Below are 20,308 nucleotides of genomic sequence, written 5' to 3'. Positions count from 1 at the left end.
TATGACTAATGTTCTAGATAACTCATTTCTCTTCTGACTGGAAGTGGAAATAAATGCCTAATATCGTTCAATGCCCATTTTTTCCACATACCTGTAAATTCATCATCTTTGTGCATTTACCAAACTAGAGGCTCACTCTTACAATTTCCCCCTCATCCATTGGACTGGATTTAAGTCTTTTTTTTAATAAGTGATTCTGCTATTATAACTAGGCTGTGCATACATGGCAAATTCTCCAGTGGATGCTCCTTCCCTCCCACCCCAGAAGACACTGGCTATTAAACTTATGTCACTGAAAATTATATCTCTATATAAGACAATGTATACTTAAGAGCCGAGCCCTTCAGAATAGCAAATGTCAGGCTCAGAAAAATTTACAAGAAACAGGTCTCAGTTTAGTATCTCCAACAATCAAGATGCTCACAATAAACACAGAGTGAGAAAAATGAGTATGAATGATGTGGACTTGAAATAATGATTTGTAGAATAATACAGCAAAAAGCACCATCAGAAGAGGATAACCTATCAAGTGAGAGCATTGATGTCTATGGTGTTGGCTTAATATACTGCGTCATTTCTTTCTGGCCAGAGAGGAACTATGTCGGGGGTTCTCAAACTGGGGGTCAGGACCCCACAGGGGGTCAGGAGGTTATTACGCGGGGGGAGAGAGTTGCGAGCTGTCAGCCTCCACCCCAAACCCTGCTTTGCCTCCAGCATTTATAATGGTGTTAAATGTATAAAAAAGTGTTTTTAATTTATAAGGGGGGGTTTCACTCAGAGTTCTTCATTCAATACATAGTTCCTCTCTGGCCACAAAGAAATGATACAGTATATTATGTAGGACGTGCTGGGTGAGTCTTGCCTTGATTCAGCTTCTTTGAAAGGTTGACTCACATGGAAGTACAAGGATTTTGAATGCTTTTTACATGAAAAACTCTGTTGCCATAATACAGAATGAACAAGGTACCAATTTGCCTGAGTTGTCCCCTAATTAGGCATCATTTGATTATCTTTCTATGAAGGTAATATACTCAGTTTCCTTGGGGTTAGTACATTCCTGAACAAAGAAAGGGTAATGATATGGAGAAATGTAAGTTAACAGAGGAACTGACTGGAGGAACACATTTTGGATATAAATGGAGAAAAGGAAAATTAGCTAGAGGGGCTCCCACAGTTCAAAAATTCCTTTCCAGATATGAGTGTAATTTAAAATAATATTGTTAATGTTAGAAAAAAGATATAGAGAGCCACATTCTGCTTTCAGATACTTCTGCTATCCCAAGGAGTCCCTTGTCTTTGGGAATTATTTGGTAGGCAGCTTCTACAGGATAGCGTGGAGGTAGGGAAAGCCCTGTGTTGAGACTTGCTGATTAAATAATTTAGATTTTTGGGGGAAGAGAGATGACTTTATCTAGTCAGTCTCCTGGGTATTTTTCCATTGATAGAAAGTGGCCCACTCTCGGTATATGTGATTCCTGATCCATCACAATGAATAATGTTGGATCCAGTTCTCATTCCCCTGGAGTGAGATGCTAGTTGTAGAGCCAGCCAGCTGTCACATTCACTCTCTGTAATTTACTGAAATAGCAGGTGATCAGACTTTCCAATTTAGGATCTGAATTTTTTTTGGTACAGCCAAGAAATAGGTTTGGGTGCCTTATTTGCTTAGCAATACCATTACTGTCCTGTTGCTGTTTTGTCTTTTAATCACGAATGTGAAAAAGAGCATTGCTTTGACCATTGAGCCAGGTTCCAAGAAACTGATGTTTTTGAGGCTTTCTCCAGGATACCAGGATTCTTGGAAAGCAAGGCTTGATAGATGTTCAGTGACCTCCTGAAAGCTGACACACTCTGTGTTTCGTACAACGATCTTACTTTATGATGTTTTTTCCCTTTACTCCACAAATAGATAGAGCAAGATTACATGTAAAGATGGAAAGTGCTATTGGTCCTCCGAGTCCCATACACTTAAAAGGAACATTTGAAAGTGTCTTGGATGTAGCAGAGCCCATAGAACTGTACTTAACTGTACCTGCCTCCTATTTAATAGTTCAGCTCATTTGCTGACTAAGCATTTTGGCAGGGTTGGAAGCAAGCTGCTCTTTGATTTCCACTGAAAACAATTATGAAAGCACCCTGGGTGGTCTGATGCAGCATTCAGGCAGCGGTTATACTGATTGTGGAGGAGGGGGAAAACCCTCTAAGATAAAAAACACAGAAGAAAAGGTAGCAGGAAGAACAAGCTATCAAAATGAAAACAAGAGTGCAGTATTTTAAGCCTAAGATTTAAGACACTGCCAGGGCAGAGTGAAAGAGCTGCAGATTCGGATGTAGATGCAGATCAGCTGGGGAAATCAATACAGAAATAGCTCACTCCATTATTGCTCAAGCATGCAGGCATATTCGGGGTGGAGGGGGCGATGGGGTGGGGGGACCTGCTTCTAGGACTGCAGAGGTGGGTAAAATCCTGAATGGGAGGCTCTGGTTTGCTGGATGCAGAAACCAAAAAGAAAACATAATTTGTGTTCATTTTTCATGATCACTGGCATGGGGGCTTTTCTCAAAGTCTCAGCTACCTCATACAGTTACAGAAATTGTCCCATTCCAAAAGTGGACATGCAGTTGTTAGGAAGTTAAAAAGCAAGGAACATTTAAAAACACAGTATGTTCAGAAAGTTGCAGATTAAGAAAATTCTTGAAGATACATGCTCAATAAGAGTTATGAATTTGTAACCACAGGAAAACCCCTTTGTGGGGTTTGATGGACTGTTCACCTGAGCCACTGGTTGAGTTTGGCTGATCTATGGTAAGCTTATCATCATGCATATAGGTTCTTTTATTATTTTTAATATTTTATCTGCAGCGCTTTTACCTTAAGAACAAACGTGCTTGCTTAGAAAGAACTGTGTGGTAACTTAAATGTGACAACTAGGCTGTTTAGAGCCTTTGAGGAAGGAAGGCAAAGTAGACCTACTGAGGCAGTCTGTGTTGCTGGGAAATTCACAGCATAGGCAGAGAGCTGTGCAGCCTGGAAATACCCTAGTCAGGAGGGAAAGAGACACTGGTCTCCACCCAAGAGAGGTGATAATTAAGGAGATAAGAACCTAAAATGGGTTATTTTATTGGACCATAAGGAGGAAACACAGGTACAATTGCAGTTACAATTTAGTAATCCCATACTAAATTAGCATGGTTGCTGCTAGAGTGATCTGGAGCATCCCTCTGGGTGCACTGTTGCAATGCCACTGCAATTTGACCAATTACCTATCCGGGCCACATTTCAGTGAGTGGTGCTGTGACCTGGAAGTCTGTTCCTGTCCAGCGGAGTGCAGGGCAGTCCACAGAGAACGCAAGTCCTGGCGACACCAGCTCACAAGCTGTGTGGGTAAGAGAGAGGGAAGACTCCCCTGCTGAGGGAGACCTGAGGTCCCTGCTGGAAGGGTGGGGACCAGAATTCCTCCTCTACCCAACCAAGAAATGGTACCCCTGGAGGATGGCATGTAACTTTATAACATTTACAGTTACACATGACAATTTACCATGAATATGAGAGTTGACCATTTTGTGCTTTGATTATTTATTACTTACAACAAATGGCTCAAGTCAGAGCCTGGTTTTGTAATCACATGCTTATTTAAGTTCATTGAGCTAATCAGGATGTTAATTGCAAAAACAAAATGTAAATAGGTGTTTGACTCAAGGATGCTGAAGACAGAAAATCAGAATAAAACTTTAAACTAGTTTTTCCCCCCACCTGGTCCTTTAATTTTCATAATTGCTAATAACAGCAGATTTAATTAGTAGTTTTAATTGTTGCATTATTGAAGTTAAATGATACAAGGTTAAAAATAGGAAGAGTGAGACTATGGTGCAAGATAGCAAAGCCCACGTTCTACTGAAGAGGAAACAGGGATAATGAACCACTTCTAATCTGATCTTAAACCTAGAGATAGAACAGAGAATAGCCAGGGGCTTTCTGTAGGTGGGGAACTAGTTCAGTACCGGGTCATAGGGAGGAGAGTCATTGAATCAGCATCAGTACCTGTATGCTGCTGATTCTCAAAGGTCTTATCTAACTAACAACCTGCATGGAGGCTACCAAACATATGGTATCTGTCAGGATAACACCATCAGGTGGTATGATGGCAGTAACATATTAGCAAAATTGAGCCTAGAAATTTTGACTTAATTTTAACAATCATGTGTGGAAAATCCCAGGGTGTGAGCTGTGATAAAGGGTACATGCTGCAAGGAACAGGGGGAAAGTAGACTTTAAAAGACACAAATAGCATTTTAAAATGATGGCAGCCAGCATAAGGAAGGTCCATCATGCTCCTACTTTGGTTTCAGCCAACAGACGTGACGTCGTATTTTCAATCCAATGCTGACACATCAACAAATTGTAAGGGAAAACAACTAGCAAAGAATTAATCTGTGAAGATATAAAAGGCCATGAAGAATAGCTTTTCACCTGTTAATTTGGCTTCTCCAAGTTACCTATAGCACACCGGAAATATGGGTTTGTGTCCTGTCCCTACCAGAAAGTGGAGATAGGGGAAAATAATCAGTGTTGTGATGACATCCGTCCATTTATGTTATGGCCTTGTTGGACCTCAGCTGGGTCAGCCTGGAATAGGCAATCTCTCAGGTGGGAATGTTCAATGATATTTAGGGCTTTATATGTCATATCCAATAGCTGAAACTCCATCCAGGAGCCAAGAATCAGTTAGTGCAGATCCCAAAGCACTGTTATCATGACCGTAGAGCATTTTAGAATGTGCTACATTCTGTGGTAGCTTGGACTTCTGAATGGATTGAAGGCATAGCCTTATATGGGGGCACACTGCTGTAGTCCAGTGAAGGCAATGATCATGGTAGCAAGGTCTGCATCAGAGAGACAGAGAGAGAGATGCTACCCTCTGGCCAAATACAGATGGTGAAAGTTCTTTAGCACAGCTACTATTTCTACTATGTGTGTGTACAATGCCTCTGAGGTGCTACCACAATACAAATAATAGCCCACGCCCACATCTCACCCAACAACTGGGATATGATCCTCACGCCTGCCCTGGCCGCTTTATGCTGGATAAAAGGACTGGATCAGTGTACAGCCACATATCCATCTCGGGGAGAACTGCCCCAGCACAAGAACTGAGGAAGGCACCTGTAAGGCTGCCTTCCAACACCAAGGACCCCTAACATGGGCCTAACATGGGGGAGGAATAAGAGTGGGAGCGGCATTTTTGGGTGGGGCCTAAGCAAATTGATCTACGGGGATTCAAGGTAGCATTGTTGCCCATAGGGTCTCCAGGGTTGTCTAAATTGTGTCGGTGGCTGCTCCAACCTGCAAAGCAGCTCAGAGTCAGGAGAATGCAGGTGGTGGTTTACAGCCACTTTAAAGCCCACCCACTCTTCCACTGGACTGAGACTCCTGTGCGGGGCCTCAAGAAGTACAGCACCTAATCTCATCCTGGGAGAGACACTGGGATCCCTGTGTCCAGCTGGGTAACAGAGAGAGTGTGAAATCTACATACTGAGAATTCTAGCTCTCAGAATGGTATCCCATACATTGAATATGAAGGCTGATCATGCACAGTACAAATCTGTAGTACTGCCTGATACTGTACTGGGCATAAAAGCCCGTGGGGCAGAAAGACAGTTACCCAGTATGGAAGTTTATTTATCTGTTTTTCTCTTAATATTTGTTGTAACAGGTACCTAGGAATAGGAGTTAAATTCCCAGGTTGGTAATTGCCAGGTTCACTCTTTCCTTTTGGGTAAAGGAAACCCAGTGGTTTCAGGAAGGTTTGTACTTGGAACAGCTCAGCCATGCCTCCATTGTCACTACCCCTGCTATGCCGGCTACACTGCTATTTATACTCACACTAATTCAATGAGAGCTAGATTTGTATACATGAACAAAAAAAATCACCCCTTTAGCTCGTAGCTTAGCCATAGATTAAGAACAACTGGAAGATTATGTGCACGGTTACTGTGCTTTTATAATCGGATTTTAAAATAGTTCAATCATTAAATCTGTGAGCGCAACAGAATATAGCTCAGTTAAATACACTAGGAAATCAATTGTCAATAAATCAATAAATGACGGTTGTCGATTAATTGCAGTTAACGCATGCAAGTACATTTTTTTGAGTTAATCATGATTAATCACTGTTTTAATTACATTGTTAAACCATAGAATATCAATTGAAATTTATTAAATATTTGAGAATGTTTTTCTACATTTTCAAATATATTGATTTCAATTACAACACAGAATAAAAAGTGTACAGTGCTCACTTTATATTAATATTTTTATTACAAATATGTGCACCGTAAAAATAATAAACAAAAGAAATAGTATTTTTCAATTCACCTCATACAAGTACTGTAGTCCAATCTCTTTATTGTGGAAGTGTAACTTACAAATGTAGATTTATTTTTGTTATATAGCTGCACTCAAAACCAAAACAATGTAAAACTTTAGAGCCTACAAGTCCACTCAGTCTTATTTCTCATTCAGCCAATCACTCAAACAAGTCTGTTTACATTTACAGGAGATTGTGAACAAGAAGCGCGCAGCACTATTTCACCTTAAAGTGAAAACAGGTGTTCACATGGCACTGTTATAGCAGGTGTCACATGATATTTACATGCCAGATATGCTAAACATTTGTATGCCCCTTCATGCTTCGGCAACCATTCCAGAGGATATGCTTTCAGGCTGATGATGCTCTTTAAAAAAATAATGCATTAATTACATTTGTTACTGAACTCCTTGGGGGAGAATTGTATATCTCTGGCTCTATTTTACCCACATTCTGCCATATATTTCATGTTATAGCAGTCTCAGATGATGACTCAGCACATGTCCATTTTAAGAACACTTTCGCTGCAGATTTGAAAAATTGCAAAGAAGGTACCAACGTGAGATTTCTAAAGATAGGTCTAGAATTCAACCCAAGGTTTAAGAATCTGAAGTGCTTTCCAAAATCTGAGAGGGATGAGGGGTGGAGCATGCTTTCAGAAGTCTTAAAAGAGCAACACTCTGATGCGGAAACTACAGAACCTGAACCACCAAAAAAGAAAATCAACCTTCTGCTGGTGGCATCTGACTCAGAGATGAAAATGAATATGCATGGGTCTGCACTGCTTTGGATTGTTATCGAGCAGAACCTGTCATCAGCATGGATCAATGTCCTCTGGAATGGTGGTGAAGCATGAAAGAAAATATGAATCTTTAGCACATCTGGCATGTAAATATCTTGTGACACCGGCTACAACAGAGCCATACGAACACCTATTTTCACTTTCAGGTGACATTGCGAACAAGAAGTGGGCAGCACTATCTCCTGCAAATGTAAACAAACTTGTCTGTCTGAGCGACTGGCTGAACGAGAAATAAGACTGAGTGGACTTGTAGGCTCTAAAGTTTTAGATTTATTTTTGAATGCAGTTATTTTTTCTATATTATTCTACATTTCTAAGTTCAACTTTCATGATAAAGAGATTGAACTACAGTACTTATATTAGGTGAACTGAAAAATAAGATTTTTTTTTACAGTGCATATATTTATTTTGAATTCCAAATATTAAGTGAGCACTGTACACTTTGTATTCTGTGTTATCATTGAAATCAATATTTAAAAATGTAGAAAACATCTAAAATATTTAAATAAATGGCATTCTATTATTAATAGCGCAATTAATCATGATTAATTTTTTTAATCGTGTGATTAATCATGATTAATTTTTAATCACTTGACAGCCCTACAATAAATGTTTAAAAATCAATATAGCCTGGCAATATATTTAGAACAAATGATTTTTGCTAACTAGAGAAAACAAGATAGCAATTTTATGTATAGAGGAGTGTAAAAGTTTTGTTTAAATATAAAAATAAAATAAAAGCCACAGGCACTCATCTTGTCTGGAGGATTCATTACAAATCCAAGCTTGAGCTAGGTTTGCAAACTGTTTGAGCTAATTTTGACTGGTTTATAGATTTGGAGTCAAAACTAGACAAAATTGTATTGCTCTGGCTAAGTTTTTGTGTTTGTTTGAATCTGAAACTCTAGGTAAAACTTAGGGTGTTAGAAAAGAAGGTGAACAGAAACTGACAATTTTGCAAAGCTCTGCTATCAAATCCAGTTTGGTTTTCCATATCTATAGCAACAACTGTTGGCCAGGTTAGTTAGTAAACATAGGAATTGATGAAGGTTAATGAATACAGGAAGGCAGCTGCTGTTATTTGTTCAGGTGAGAGAACTGTACTGTAAACAATGGACGCACTTCAACCTTGGTGTAATTCCACTGCTGTAAATGGATAAATTTGGCCCAATGGGCCAGATCCCCAGCTTGGGTAATTGCCATAGTTGCATTGACTTCACAAATAACCCACACATCTTGAACTCAGTCTCGAATATCAAACATTAACAGTGTACTGTTAGAAATCAATCCACTAAGTTAAAAAGTAAAACAAAAACATTTGTGGATTAAGTTCAAATTATAAAGAGAGGAGGGAAATCTGCCAACTGCCCTCACACAGTCTGGGAGGAGAGGTAAGCTCATTGTGTAAGTTCTTCACTGTGAATTATTCACTCAGCAGTAGAAGTAGGGATGAAAAACATACAACTTGGAAATTCCAGGCAAATCTATTAACATTTCAGGTAGGTAGGAGAAGGAGACAGTGATTTCTCAAAGCAGCATATACATTTGTCAAAGCAATACTCCTGGGGTTAATAAGGATGCTACAGCACCTACGTATGGTCTGTTTTTGGGACTGTGAGACCGCCTTCACGTGGGAACAAATGATATAGCTAGATTCTTGCTGGAACGCATCAAGGCTGACTACAGCAGGCTAGGGAAGATGTTAAAGAAATGGAGGCTCAGGTGATTTTCAGTGGGATTCTTCCTGTCCCTAAAGGAGGAGAGTGAAGGTGAGACAAGATTATGATGATCAACAGATGGCTCCGGCTGTGTTGCTAGAAGGAGAGCTTTGAGATGTTCAATCACTGGGAGGCATTCACAGGGACTGTTCTCATGGGATGGGCTCCACTCAAGTAGAGAGGAAAATAGAATTCTGGGATGGAGGTTGGCACGACTGATTAAAAGAACTTTAAACTAGGAATTCAGGGGAGATGTTCATGTAATCTTGATGCCTGATTCTAACATTGAGCAGGAGGAAAATCACATAATTGAAGATACAGGAAGAGATAAAGGAGCATCAGACGTATGAGAATAGACAACAAGAGGAAAGACAGTGCCAACATCCCTGACAGTAACAGTCAGGTAGGCAATACTGGAAGTACCATGACAATACCTAACTGGGAGAGGAATCTGCGCAAAGGCAAACAGAAACAACTAAGATGGCTACACACCAATGCAAGGAGCCTGGGTAACAAAGTGAAGAAACTAAAACTACTGGTGCAGGAAGTGAAATCAGATATTATAGGGATAAACAGAAACATGGTGGAATAGCAGTCATGACTGGAGCACAGGTATTGAAGGGTATGTTTTGGTCAAGAAAGACAGAAATAAAGGTAAAGGTGGTGGAGTAGCATTGTATATTAACAATGAGATAGACTGTAAAGAAATTAGAAGTGATGGAATGGATAAAACAGAATCTCTTTGGGTCAAAATCACTTTGGGGAAGAAAGGTAAAATAGGCTCCACTGGGATAGTGCGTGGGATCTGCTACGGATATGAAATAAATAACTGGGAATTGTGTGATTATGGGAGACATTAATTTCCCAGCTATAGCTTGGAGGACACACACTACTAATTAATGATAGAGCCCAAATATCCCTGGATGTGATAGCTGACAGATTTCTTCACTAAATAGTCACCAAACCAACAAGAGGAGGTGCCATTTTAGATTTAGTGTTGATAAGTAGAAAGGACCTCATAGAAGAGCTGGCTGTAGAGGACAGCCTTGGTTTGAGTGATCATGAGCTAATTCAGTTTAATCTAGATGGAAGGATAAACAACAATAGGTCTGCAACTAGGGTCCTTGATTTCAAAATGGCAAACTTTTAAAAAAATTAGGAAATAGGTTGGGGAAGTCAACTGAACTGAAGAACTCAAGGATATGAATGTTTAGAAAGCTTGGAATTGCTTTGAGCCAAAGTTGCAGAAGCTATCTGAAGGCGGCATCCCAAGCAAGTGGAAAAACTCATTGGTAAGGGTTGCAGAAGAAACTGGATGTAAAAACATCTCAAACAAATTATTAAGAGAAAGCAGAAAGACTACAAGGAATGGAAGATGGGAGGGATCAGCAAGAAAAGCTCTCTCTTGGAGGTCAGAAAGGGTAGGGGAAAAGTAAGAACTGCCAAAAGCCAAGCAGAGTTGGACCTTGCAAAGGGAATTAAAACCAATAGTAAATTATCACATAGTCAAATAAATAAAAAGAAAACAAGGAAAGAAGTGGGACCACTAAGTACTGCGGATGGGGTAGTGATTAAAGATCTCGGCATGGTGCAACATCTAAAGCGAATACTTTGCCTCCGTTTTTAACAAAGGTAATGAGGAGCTTAGGGGTAGTGGCAGGGTGACTAATGGAAATGAGGATATGGAAGTAGAAATGACCACATCTGAGGTGGAAGTCAAACTCAAACAGCTTAATGGGACCAAATCGGGGGGGGGGGGGGGGGGGGCCCATCCAAGAATATTAAAGGAACTGGCACATGGAATTGCAAGACCATTAGCAAGGATTTTTAATGAATCCATAAATTTGGGGGTTGTACCCTATGACTGGAGCTAATATACTACCTATTTTTAACAAAGGAAAAAAATAACCTGAGAAACAACAGGCCCATTAGTTTGACTGCAATTGTATGCAACGTCTTGGAACAAATTTTGAAAGAGAAAGTAATTAAGTACATAGAAATAAATGGTAATTGGGATAAAACACAACATGGTTTTACAAAGGGTAGATTGTGCCAGACCAACCTGATCTCTTTCTTTGAGAAGATAACTGATTTTTTTAGACAAAGGAAATGCAGTAGGTCTAATCTACCTGGATTTCAGTAAGGCATTTGATACATGGGAAATTATTAGTGAAATTAGAGAAAATGGGGAGTGATATGGGAACTGAAAAGCGGATAAGGAACTGGGAAGTAAAACTACTACCCGGCATAAGATCCTGGGCAATACTACTGCTGTTACAGCAAGCTGCTGCCATGTCCTTATGTGCCGAAAAGTCCTTTTGAGAACATCTTAAACCCCCCAGATTTTCTTTTTACCTTCATAAGCTTGAGAAAATTCCTGTGTGAGAGGAAATACTCAGAATTTGGCGTTTATGTCAAATGTTAATAAAATTAAACACTATGAATTAGACTGTTAAGAATAATTAAACCACTTGTTGCCCACTTCTTTGTTAGTCTTTTCAGTATAGCTTTATTCACCAACCCCAATGGTCATAAATCACCAACCCCACCAATGACAACATTACTTCTATACAGCCTTTGATCTAAGTTTGCAAAGCACATCGCAAACATTAGTTTTGCAGGTACATTCCCTTTCCACAGATGAAGAAAACAAGGCAGAGATGAGACAAAGTCAACCAGAATCCTGCCTCTCCCAGACACGTACTCCAACTTCTAGACAACACTATGCACCCACAGTAAATAACAAAACTACCTGCCTTTTGCTAAGAAAGGGGTGATCATATCCCTTTTAAGGAAGCCCTAAGATGCAAATAAGTTTGTCCATTAATAGATTTCAGAGGCCTCCTTATACACACATAGCATTTATAACAATGAGGAATTTTTAACGAGACACTTGGTTGTAAACCCTCTCACTGAATGACAGCTCCAGCTAACACTCAGCTGAGGAGATTCACTCTCTGTGAAGGAGATGACCAGGGATGCAAAGGAAAGAAAAGATAACCCCCCCACCACCACCACTGTGCCAACTGATAGGCTCCCCAGCTACGTAAGAAGAATATGGAGTGGGAAGTACTCGAGGAGTCTCCTCTATCAGCCCACACAGGGATTTGGGGGTGGGGGAGAGTAACCCCATATATGTTTAAAAGAACTAGCAAAAAATCCTTAAACTTTTCTTCTACCCCAAGGAATACAGATATGAACAGTAAGTCCTGCTGCTTGTGGGCTACTGGGAAACACATGTGATATCCCTCATGCACAAGCATCTCAGCTATTTTTGCTTTTTAATTCCTATGTCACCTAGTCAGTCTTGTCCCTGTACAAGTCAGCCTGGCACGCACCCAGAGAGCCTCATAACATTACCACTGGACAGAGCTCTTAGTACTGAATTTATTAAAGAACCCTCAAGTCCTCATGAAGGGCCCAGTTCTGCACCCTGACTCACAGTGAGTAGTACTTTACTCCATGAGTAGCCCCACTAAGATGGGGCCCAATCCTTCCACTCCCTAAGTGAACCTGGGTGGATTGCCATGTCATGAAGATAATGATGGACTTCAGCCCAGAATGGCAGGTTGATCAAATCAGACAAAGATCTTTTGTTACATTTAGTGAGTGCTAAGGAGAATATTCTCAGTTACACATTCGAAGGACTTATTTTTATGTAACACAGATAGAAGACTTTGGAAACAAAACAAGTATGACATATTATAAAACTGCACTCCACATCGTATACACGTCAGAGTTACTACTGTATCGTTCCTTATTACTTAAAAAACCTGGAGTAAAGATACATTACAATACATAACACTAAAATAAATACTATTCAAGCCCAGCTACTATTACACTGATCTACTATTATGAACAGGAGAAATATTCACCAGTACATTTTAAAAACACGTAGTAGGTGCTCAGTATATGTTGAACTTTGGCTATACGAGGAAAAACAAAAATATTTGCCCTTGGCGTGTGGGCATTTTATATACATCACATCAAAACATCTATAACTGTCCACACTTGGCAGCACCTACAGCCACCCAGATTAGAAGACACACTCAAAACCAATCCTCATTTCTCTTACTATTAACTAACATGACACACTCAAAATTCAGTATGGTTTTCCATATTAGAAGCTTAAAGTAACTAATGAAACCATTCTTTCATACTCTCAGAATTTCTTTTGATGACTGATGAGCATGGCAGGCAGCTCAAAATGACAGAGTATAAATCTAGATGAAAGCCTTTTGCCTCACTTTTTAGGTAAGATTATAAGTAATCTAGAATGTAGCTTCTACCACAATAAGAGATTTTCTAAGGCCTTTGCTGAAAACAGCTGTACTGGTGCAATCTTGTGTGATTAAACTGCCAGGAGTATTGGATTATTGGCACAAAGGAATCAGTGATTTAACAGACTACACTAGAAGCTTTAAAAGACTGGTTTACATTTTATTGACCACAGCATGAAAGTATTGAATATGAGGAAAAGGGGCCACAGGTTTATGGGGCATGCTTACCTTCCAGCAGGTCTCTTGCCAGACCTGGTTCTGCCCCCGTGGACCGAACAAAGTCTGACAGGACCGCGTCCATATCAAGAGTCATGTGATCATGTAGAAGTGCTGCCACACATGCAGCAGTAGCAGGATTTGTTGATAGGCTACAAGACATCCATCTATAAATGAGAACAAAAATACAGAGTTCTAGATGTATTTATCACAATAGGCTACAAAATAATGGAAATCACACGTTTTTCCCAAACAAAACACCCAATTTAAATTTTTAATAAATGACAATAAAAGGTCAAAGTTACAATGATTAAAAAAAGAAAATAAATTTACATAAATACCATGTTAATAGCATTTATGATCTGCCTCTGTCTGGGTTCACAATCTGTTCCAGTGACTGAGTATATTAATAACTAGTTCTCATCTTTCACACTTCTAGTGTTCTTTTCTGTTTTTCTTTGCTCTTTTAAAATATTCTTTCTGCACAACTTTTCAGTGCACAAGGAAGTTATAAAATTAAAACTTCATAAGAGTAAGGTGGTAAAAGTCAAAGATTCCAAACGGGCACATGCTTCACTCTAAGCATGAGAATTGTCCCATTGGTTCAGTTAACGTGCTTTAAGTTAAACATATGCTTATGTGCTTATCTGGACCAAGGCCATATTGCAAGACCTTTGTATTTATATACTTTTAATGTAAATATACTTATATTAGAACTCATTACTTGTTCCTTATTTATTGCATCAATACATAGGTTATTTCTATTTTCCCTGCCTTAAAGATGTACTTGATAGGGTATCTGGGTTTTCTCCCATTTCCTCAGAACTAATGCTGTCATCCTCATGGGGGTGCTGTGAATCATGATCACGATCATCAATAGCAGCAGCAACTTGTACCTCTTTTGTTTGAGAGGCTGTGTTAACTAGCCTTCTAAACATCTGCATTAGTGCATCTCTTTTAACTACAATAATGATGACAACCACAATGAATGGAATGACAACAGAAGCTACTACTAGGCTTATCTTCAGATTGTTACTGCTCATATTTCTGGAAGGTGGTGGGTATCTACTCTCCCTCTCTATCAATTGAGTTGACAGTCTGGAGAGACCCACATACACTTACAGTGGCAGTTTATCTCATTGGTTGTACACGCCTTTCAGCATCATAATCAACTACACGTGCTATTAATAGAAATCTTGCCAGGACCACACAAAGCAACACCTTTCACTGCTGCAGCATCAGGTTTTTTGTTCCCCCCATCTCAGCATGATTAATAGAAGCTAAACACATTTTCAAGATAACACTGTACATTTCTTAAGAAAGCCATTGTTACATGGCTGATCTTTATAAACACTTTCCTGGTTTCCCTCAAATGTAACAACTGTTTAAAATATAAACATACATACTGCAAAATACTGCACATCACATCAACCCCACTCAAAACTAACTGGAATGGAATTGGCTACATTTGCTATATAAGTTCGTTTTCATTTTGAATTAAGTAATTTTCAGGCAAACAACGAACCATATGACTGTAAATATTACAGACATCATTGTAGTGTAGCAATCCCAGTATACTCTGCAAATGGATTCTTTCTGCTATTGAATTTCTGGTGATGAAATTCCCCACCTCCCCACCCCCAAAAACTAAGATGTTAGAAACAACTACCACAGACACAGAGTGAAATTTGGGCCCTAATGAAGTCAATGTGATTTTTACCGTTGACTTCAATGGGACCAGGATTTTACCCATGCCTTCTGCTTGTGTCAGATGCAATTATAGATCACGTTAATAAAATTAAAATAGTCCCAATTGTTAGTTAAAACACAATCAATAAAATGCTTTACTTAAAAGCCAACAGAAACTATTCCAGGCCAGCTGGCGTAATTATTATTAATTATTTAATATCCGGGGATTCACAATAACTTTTTGTTAAAGAAAATCTTCCTGAAGTGGTAGGAAGTCAGGTTTCCTTTGCAGAATGATTCACTTGTTTTACAGCAGAGCGATGCAGTATGTGTTCAGCAGCTTACTGTAGGTTGTTTGTACCATCCAGTTGCTGAGAAAAGTAACAATCACACCAGTATGTGGCAATGACTCACGGCCTAGGAACCAGCACGTAACAGCTAATGGAACCACAATCACAGCTGGTGAAATGCAAAGGTATTCTTGTTTTTGTATAGATAATGGAATTTTTATACAAGCAAGTACGCAATTAAATCTTAAGCAAGTGAAGTATTTTAAACTTCGTTAGAAAATACTCTGGAAGCCACCTTTGCCTATTGTGTACTCAAAAACCACCTCTGGAAACAAAACAGAAGGGTTTTTCATTTTCTATCATGCACAAATTTTTCTTTACAGTGTCAAAGCAAAAATAATTGGGATGGAAAGTGCACTACATGTCCCATCTCTGGCATTTCCTAAGAGGCACAACATAGCCTTCTTTATGTGCAATCAGGAGCTTTTCTTTAGTATTTTACTTTCATCATTGACCAAGTAAAGTGGCCTTAAAATAGAAGTAGCTTTAGGACAATTTATCCCCAGAGTTTTTAAATCAACCCAGACGGGAATCTCTCTCCTATATTCATTTTTTCCCCCTAAATACCCTTGGACCTAAGGAAAGGTCTAGCGTTTGGGTAACAGATGAATATTCCCCCTACTGTATCCAATACCAGTTATCATTTCCTGAACAAGTAAAAGCTAATCTATTTTCATAGACAACTCTCCCTACAAAAATTTAGAGCAGTTGTTTTTAAGAATGGCTGAATCAGACATATTTATCAGGTAGTAGTATTCAAACTTCATTTTAAGGAATGAGAACAGATCAGAAGAGGTGGTAGAAGTTAAATGGTGTACAATATAAATGAAACAACAAGTTTTACTTTTATTCAGCATCTGTCATTCACTCCATCAAGACGCCAAAGCTAATCTTTACACATACATCTGATATTTTCACTCAATCTCATGGGCTCATTCATGCCTTTGCCATGAGTCGAGAGTAAGGGGAAATGTATTTTGTGCTACACTGGGAGCAGACTTTTAGTTGGCCCCTGGTTCTGCCATTGCAGCAAAGAGGGAGTAAACTGTGCCAGGTCTAGAGCCAATGCAGTGTAGGTTCCCCTGCATGCTGGTGCAGCTATACCCTGTGCCTCCTCTGTTCTCCCCCTCCAGTTCACCGGCACGAGAAGGGAAGTAGCAGCTCTACAGAGTCCTCTGCCCCTCCCATACTGCTACCTATGATGTGGGTAGCCAGTACTGAAGTGTGAAGGGGCATTTGGATGCTCTGATGCCTCTGTACTAGCTAGGCCACACTTTCGCCATACTCTCCCTCACACCCTGCATTATAGCACACACATGCATGTATCCATATATACAAACAATTAAACACAGACTCTTCTGAAGTTTATTTTAACAGCTGTTGCTCAGCTGGACATTGTCAAAAGGTTAGGAATTTCTTGAAAGAAAGCCCTCCGTGATAATTAGGTTTCCAGAAAAAAGCCCTTACAATAGCATAGGATTATCATTTAAGTTTAATAATAAGTAAGTAAATATCTTGGATTTCTTAGCGTGTCTCTCTTCAAAGGACTCTAAAGCACTTTATAAAACTAAATTTATACACATGCTACAAAAGGATCATTTCACCAGCTACAAAAGCAATTGCTACATAGGGAATGGTTTGTCCCTCCTAAAGATGTGGTACACAAAAGATCTTGAAAAATGGGTCCATTCAGACTGTAAGTGTTTGAGATGAAGTCAAATGTGAGCTGACAATCTAGGCCACATAAGTTTTTATTTAATATAATTTACTTACATTGCACTCATTATTTTCATATCAGGCTGCATTTCAGAAAGTTAAGAGAACCATCTGGGTCACAACTTTTAGCACAACTGGACAAGGGAAGGCTATAAAAGTTCATGTAGAGCTAGTAATCAAGGGAAACATGGAAAGATTTACAGGGCCTCTTAAAAGCAGAATGCAAGCACTTCACAAAATCCCATTACCTTGATAGATTATGGCTAAATTTGGCCATAGGGTTTCAATTTGGTATATATATACTATACAGCAGTTGAATTTTTGTAACTGTTTTAAAGATGAGGTATGAAGGGAGTAACACTTTCCTAGTAAACACTTTCCTAGTAAACACACATTGATTTCTAAAACAGCTGCACATAAGAAGAGGAGGGGGGCAAATAAGAGGACATTGTAACCAAAAATCCATGACAATTAATTTTCTTTATGACTGGGAGAATGGATGAAATAAACCTGCACCAGAAGGATGCAAACGTTCAGAGTCAAGTTTAAAGAGCTTGTTGAAGATGAATGATGCAAAGCATTAGTAAATTTCAGATATTAATCATAAGTGACTCATCTGGCAGTAAAACTTTTTTGTGGTTTTTAGAAATATGTACATTCAGGGTAGTCAAATACCATCATTAATCGGTGCGGGGGCCAGATAATTCAAACATTTGGAAATTTTAGTTGTATGTCAGTCTGAACAAGTCAAATCATGGATCATCTGTATACTAGCAATATTTCACTATTTTTAATGCTAGGTTCCCCCCTCCCATTATTTCAAATAGCTTCTGAAAAGCACTTCAGGCTGAGAAATATTTTGTGGCGAAATATGGGTTCCACATTCCCAAAGGTTCTGTTGGGTCAATGGGCAAAGCAAGTTGCCAGCTAAGCCAGAAGGCCTAGATAACTCTAGTCTAAAGAGGTATGCCATCGTGCCAATGAGAGATCTGAACAGGTCTGAAAACATAAGATCCAGTGACTAGCACACAGTTCCAGTAGTAAGCAATCTTTCTTACAATAATAAATATCACCTATTCCCCCCACAGCCACACACACACACACACACACACACTCACACTCTAATGTGGCTGAAAGCAACATATTATTAGGAATTTATGGTAGGTCAATAATGTTACAAAATGTGCATGGGTAAAATACTAGGGGTAAAGCTCCAGCACCACCAAAGTTAATTGCAAAACTCCCACTGACTTTTTTTGGGGCCTAGACAGGGAGTTGGATTGGATGACCTAGTAAATCTTTTCCCTTCCCACTATCTATGACTCTGCAACTGTGAGGGATGAGTGAACCCTAATATGGTCAGAGATCTGGTTTGGTTAATGAGTTGAAAGTTTGGATGCTTATCCCAAAGGCATTTAAGGACAGTAAAATCAGTCTGCATCCTGTCTTTCCCTTCCTAGTCCCACACATTTATCAATCGGTCCCTCTCCTCCTCATAGCTGTGGTCCATTGATCCCTCCCAATTCATGACTATGGCCGGTCAAAAATTTTCTGTCAAAATTATTTTTGATGGAAAACTGAGTTTTCAACAAAACGGTTCCCTCCCCCCAAAAGCATCTGCTTTCTACAGAAAATCGAAAAAAGGAAATAAATGAAAACCAAAAACCTTCATCTTAAAATTTTCAGTTTGAGTTTTCAGTTAAAAAAACTCCAAAATTTCTGTGGGGAAAAACACCTCCAACATTTCAGACCAGCTCCCCTGAGGACCCCCTCTTTTTTCCTAACTTCATTTTTATGATTTAAAACATACATGTTTGACTGCTCAGTTTCATAGTTTTGCTTCCTGGGTATTTTCCATAACGAGACAGAAAGACACAAATCAAGGATATATATTTTATTTAGCTGATTTAGTACTACCCAAAACATGATACAAGCCATAAATAGACAGTCCATCTACCATGTGTGTGAGGGCTGGGACCCACAGCACTGCATTGATATTTACATAAAGAGATTTTTGGTGTGGCCCATCAGAGAGATGGGACACGTTCAAACCTAAATCTGGAGTTTAGCTCTGAGGAGGCTTGTTAAGGCCTCTCACTAGTTTTAATTTAATATTTGAGGGATGTGCAAGATTGGCAACACTAGAAACTGAAGTTCTCTTTGCACAGGACAGGTGCAACACAGGCAGCAGCTCAGGCTTTTCCTTTCTGCCCTCAATTGGTTAGTCTCTAAGGTGCCACAAGTACTCCTTTTCTTTTTGCGAATACAGACTAACACGGCTGCTACTCTGAAACCTCTCTGACCTGTCACTATGTGTTGGTCCAGATGATGGCGAGTCCACAGGCAACTGGCTAAATCATTCTCTATTCTGATTTAATCCTTGGCCTCAATTCAGAGGCTGACAGAGTCATTTCTGTGAATGGATTTTTGTGACAAGGATTGGCCTGAAATCAGATATATTTACCCATATTGAAATATATGGTCAGCCTCAACTTGGGAAAGACCCAAAACATTGACTTGAAGGTGAACGGTCCTTAAATCCAAAAATCCTGAGCCATCCAACCCACAATGTAAATGAACTAGAACAAAGTTTTCTTAATAAGCTTGAAATTCTTGTAATATAGGAAAGCCAGAGCTATCTCTCAGCACATTTATGACATCATGAATCACCTTTGCATTGCTCTCATGGTGACACAGTCATCAGAACCCCGTACTCTGTGTGCACCAATAGCTTTGTAGCTCACATGTAAGTAACCCATCTCATAAGTTGCACCAGAGGTCGTGCCAACAGCCTAAGCAGGCTTTTTCCCAAAAGATAGGTTGCCTTGTGTTGTAGATGCTTCATGTTCCAAGACCCATACATACAAATAGAGAATACTTGGGCATTCTATTGTTAATGCCACTCTGGATGATGTGGGAAGAGAATGCAACGCACTGGTAACTGGACTATGGCCACAGCTGCAACTTTTACTGAAATAGAATAAGTCAAAGTGTGGTATTATCCCATTGCCAATGCTCTCTAAAGTAGTAATTAATCAGAAAACCCAAGAACACCTACTCCTTGGAGAAAATAGCCCCCACCTGCTTTATGAGGGAACTATGAGAATCTTGCCTCTGTATTACGGGGACAGCGTATAACACAAGCTGGTAAGTGCTGTTCTCTTAGCTT

General features: G+C 39.4%; 1 protein-coding gene across 4 annotated transcripts in view; it reads right to left on the bottom strand.

Annotated features, from left to right (window-relative positions):
- OTUD7A (OTU deubiquitinase 7A) overlaps nt 1–20,308 on the bottom strand; it is a 273,562-nt gene that overhangs the window by 107,269 nt on the left and 145,985 nt on the right. For all 4 annotated transcript variants that reach the window (XM_073303652.1, XM_073303653.1, XM_073303654.1 and 1 more), the window contains one exon: nt 13,397–13,551. In XM_073303652.1, the coding sequence (XP_073159753.1) occupies nt 13,397–13,547 (151 nt within the window). In that variant the 5' untranslated portion in view covers nt 13,548–13,551. The remainder of the gene's footprint in view (nt 1–13,396; nt 13,552–20,308) is intronic.

This window comes from Lepidochelys kempii, chromosome 10 (assembly GCF_965140265.1).
Source record: "Lepidochelys kempii isolate rLepKem1 chromosome 10, rLepKem1.hap2, whole genome shotgun sequence".
Classification (NCBI taxonomy): Eukaryota; Metazoa; Chordata; order Testudines; family Cheloniidae; genus Lepidochelys; species Lepidochelys kempii.
This window is presented reverse-complemented; position numbering and strand designations above follow the sequence as displayed.